A 3568-nucleotide genomic window follows, 5' to 3' on the forward strand; every position below is an offset into this window, starting at 1 on the left:
TTGGGGGAAAACACTTGTCGCAAATATGTGACACTAGGCGCAACGCGTTAGTTTTACCCACCAACAGGTAATATAACAACAAAGAAAAGCACAAAACCACAACGACAATGACTTCCAACAAATGCCACATGTAGTAACCCAAAAATAAGATCCAATTCAAAATGTTCAAATTATAAAACGAAATCAGGTTATGAGCTCACAAGAATGCGTTTTTGACATCATGCAATCTATAGTGAACCTCGCCAAAATGTCGACTAGTCCAGATGCATTAGCGTAACGCCACGAAGAATAAAATAAGTAGACATTGCATGTTCATACTTCTGAAGTGAGCATGCTGAGTGATTTGAGAATTGCTTGAACTCCCAGAAATCATCATCCAAAAAGTTCAGTTTTTTCAGCTCCTCCTCAATAACCCCACTTACCACCTGGGGGACAGTTATATCCGACAAAAGAGGAATATATCCCTTACGTGCACAAATGGGTAAACACACTTTGTTATCTATGTGCCATTTTGTTCACTGCGACACCAGATCTACACTGCTCTGCGAATTCCCTTCATGTCATCCTTATCCACATTCACTTCTCTATTCATCACTCTCATCTCTTCCTTCAACACGTACTTGCGGTGCTCAGCTTTCACCTCCTCTCCCACCTCTCCACCAATCCGCTGCTGGACACAACGACCTCCGCCCCCGTTTTGTCGAAATCGACAGCTAACCGAAGATGCCTCTCATTTCACTCTCTCCTTGCACACCCTGTAACTCGGCTGGCCCTGCTGCTGCCGCCCCAAAGGCAATGGTACTTGTTGTCTATGCAGAAAACAAACTCTTACAGGATCTGTGTGGCAAATTCAATTAGGACATATCCAGTAAATGCAATGGTAACGTTTTAATCAAGATTGGAAATTATAAATAATAACTAGAGAAGTACACAATTTGTACTACTTTCAAAACGCCTTGAACGTCAAATTTTATACCTGAATGTCATATAACCTCGTCAGGAATTAACACGAGGGTTGCATTAGAGACAGTGGAAAGTGAACCTACGGCAAAAGCGCAGCGATATTAATCTTATCAGCCGAATACCATGTCAAAACAACACACAAGAAGTGCTGACCTGCGATGGGCAATGCTAGACTGATTTGAAGGGACACAAACCTTGATGAATGGCTGATATGATTCGTCCACTCCACGCGAAAAGGCGAATTGACGATGGTCAAACTGACAACACACCACTGTCAAATAAACACATGGATAATGGGTTCCTTAAACAAAAATCAATTTAGGCACTAAATTCGCCTCATCCAAAACAACTTTTTAACGTGCACAATAATTGGTGAATAGTTTCGACTGCATTTCCTCACAAGGACATGCCACTTTTATCACATCTGCCCATCACTAACGTAGAACTCGAGAATCTCTCTGGCTGAACTATCGTCATAGGATCGCCGCTTCTGTCTGCACAGCGGTTGTGGAGGGAACAGAGGAGAGATCGCAGGCAGCATTAGGGGAAAAGTTGGAAAAAGGGAAAAACTATGTCGCGAGTATACGTTTAACTGCACAGGTCTACGCTCGAACACAAATAAAGAACGCATATCAGTTCAAGATCTGCAAAATTCTCATGTGGCTCAACACCACAAACTACCTAGTGCTCCATTCCAACACCAGTGATGTCAACTAACATAATTTACATTCTCTCCGCCAATACTTAATTCCAATTCCAGAAGGTGGCTGCCGAAACAACAAAGACAAGTGGACTCAGCAGCGGTTGGGACACATATGTTGGATTGAAGGCGATCCCAGAAATATAAGCAAATGCGGTGATTGCCGGGTGAAAAATGCCACTTGGTGTCCTGCCTTCCTAATATGGTCCAGCGCAAGAGTTTACCAATGAAGCGATGCTCTTTAAGCACCAATCAACATGGAACAGTTGATTTGGATAGTGGTACGAGACCCATCAAAAGCACCGAAATAGATGGTAGAGATGTAATACCTATTTTTGACTTAAGCGTGTGAATAATCAACAAGCTAATGAAGTCCCACAGAGCTTCAGCAACACAGGTACTCAGTGCTGCGCACAGCAAAGTAGCAGCATCCCGTCTACTAGGTGATATCTCAGTAGGCATCCTTACACGATGACCAAGGCATGCGACAGACTCATGCTACTCATTTCAGATTCAAGCAACCAATGGACATTCCAAAAAGCCACAAATATTGGGAAGCATTAACAAATGCTTTTCAAACATCTATTCATTGCCTATTTAAATAGAGTACCTGTCAAGATAACTGTGATAGATGGGGTTACACTTCAAAAGTTGGCAGATTTGTAGTACTGCCAATGCATTTTTACCGAGAAAAATACGTACCAATCAGTAGACATCTGTAAAAGCTTTAACCTCATAAGCAGAACGGGCATGACTGTTGATCGGGTTGAGGTTAAATAATGTCCCTGATGCTTCTAACTGTCTCCACACTCAACACTTTGATGACCTGCCTCTTTCCAAAGCAACTGCAAACGTTGATCTCCTCCACCATGGGAATGTTTTCTGGTGACGATGAGGTTTGTTTGTCTCTTCCATCATCTTAGTGTCTTCTAACCAGATAATAATGAAGACGCATCAGCTTTAGAAGCAGACGTCTCTTCATCCAAGCACAAATTTGACTGTCGGCCTAAATAAGGGGCAAAGAGAAAAGAGCAACAAATACACCAGTCTTGATGAAGCCCATGTATTCAAGACGATGCCTTACAATGAAAAAATATTACAACGGAAGCCACGGAAGCAGTTATTTACAACACAATGAAGGCTAAAGATAAACAGATGCAATCACATCCACCTATGGTGGCCAATTACGAGCATGCAAATCCTTGTGCCCATACCATCTCACTCGGCTATTTGAAGGAACGTTTCATCCCGACAGAATTCGGCCAAACTTCTGACCACGTCAGAATTGCTACAATATATCAGTGATAGTGGACATGACTGGAAAAGCACCGACTTGTAAAAAAAAAAAATATTATAGCCAAAATGGGAAACGAATGAATCTGATAGAATTTCTCCTTGGAAACACGCCAGCTAAAAGTATGTTGAATTTCATCTTGACCAAGTGGGTTCCGCCAATCATTGGTCCTTCATTTCCATGATCTTTACCAATTTGGGAAATAGTTGAGGCACAGTAATGGGAATGACGAGAGCAGAGGAAAGATGCTCGACGAATGATTGTCAATTGAATTTGCACCAATTATTGAACCTGAAGGAGCTTCATTTGATGAATGTCGGTCGGTAGCCAGTGTTTGGTTGAGCTCAAGCTTCCACGCTGCGGAAATGAGCTTTTCAGCCGTTAGTGGGCTTGCTAATTTTGACAGCATTCTTAGAACGGACAGCAAGCAAAGGTGGATCAGTGAGACGCAGGCTAGAAAACATGCCCACCTCTTAAAGACCCTAATTCAAGCAAATGTGTAATTCAAAAAAAAACACATTCATACACAAATAAATGAATGCTCTCTCGTCTTACTATTGAGACATATGGAGTACAATGTTGTGACGGCTAGGCAAAATCAAGTTTTCCTT

At 42.0% G+C, this 3568-nt stretch overlaps 1 protein-coding gene across 1 annotated transcript in view; it reads left to right on the forward strand. All coding sequences in view use genetic code 11, as the record gives it.

Annotated features, from left to right (window-relative positions):
• Nucleotides 1–2976: 2976 nt before the first annotated feature.
• Nucleotides 2977–3568, forward strand: part of EGR_11066 (hypothetical protein) — a gene marked incomplete at both ends in the record, with an annotated part of 2982 nt that continues 2390 nt past the window's right edge. Inside the window, one exon of the mRNA XM_024500315.1 lies at nucleotides 2977–3079. Coding sequence (XP_024345270.1) covers nucleotides 2977–3079 — 103 coding nt within the window. The remainder of the gene's footprint in view (nucleotides 3080–3568) is intronic.

Source organism: Echinococcus granulosus (assembly GCF_000524195.1).
Source record: "Echinococcus granulosus chromosome Unknown EG_S00357, whole genome shotgun sequence".
Classification (NCBI taxonomy): domain Eukaryota; kingdom Metazoa; phylum Platyhelminthes; class Cestoda; order Cyclophyllidea; family Taeniidae; genus Echinococcus; species Echinococcus granulosus.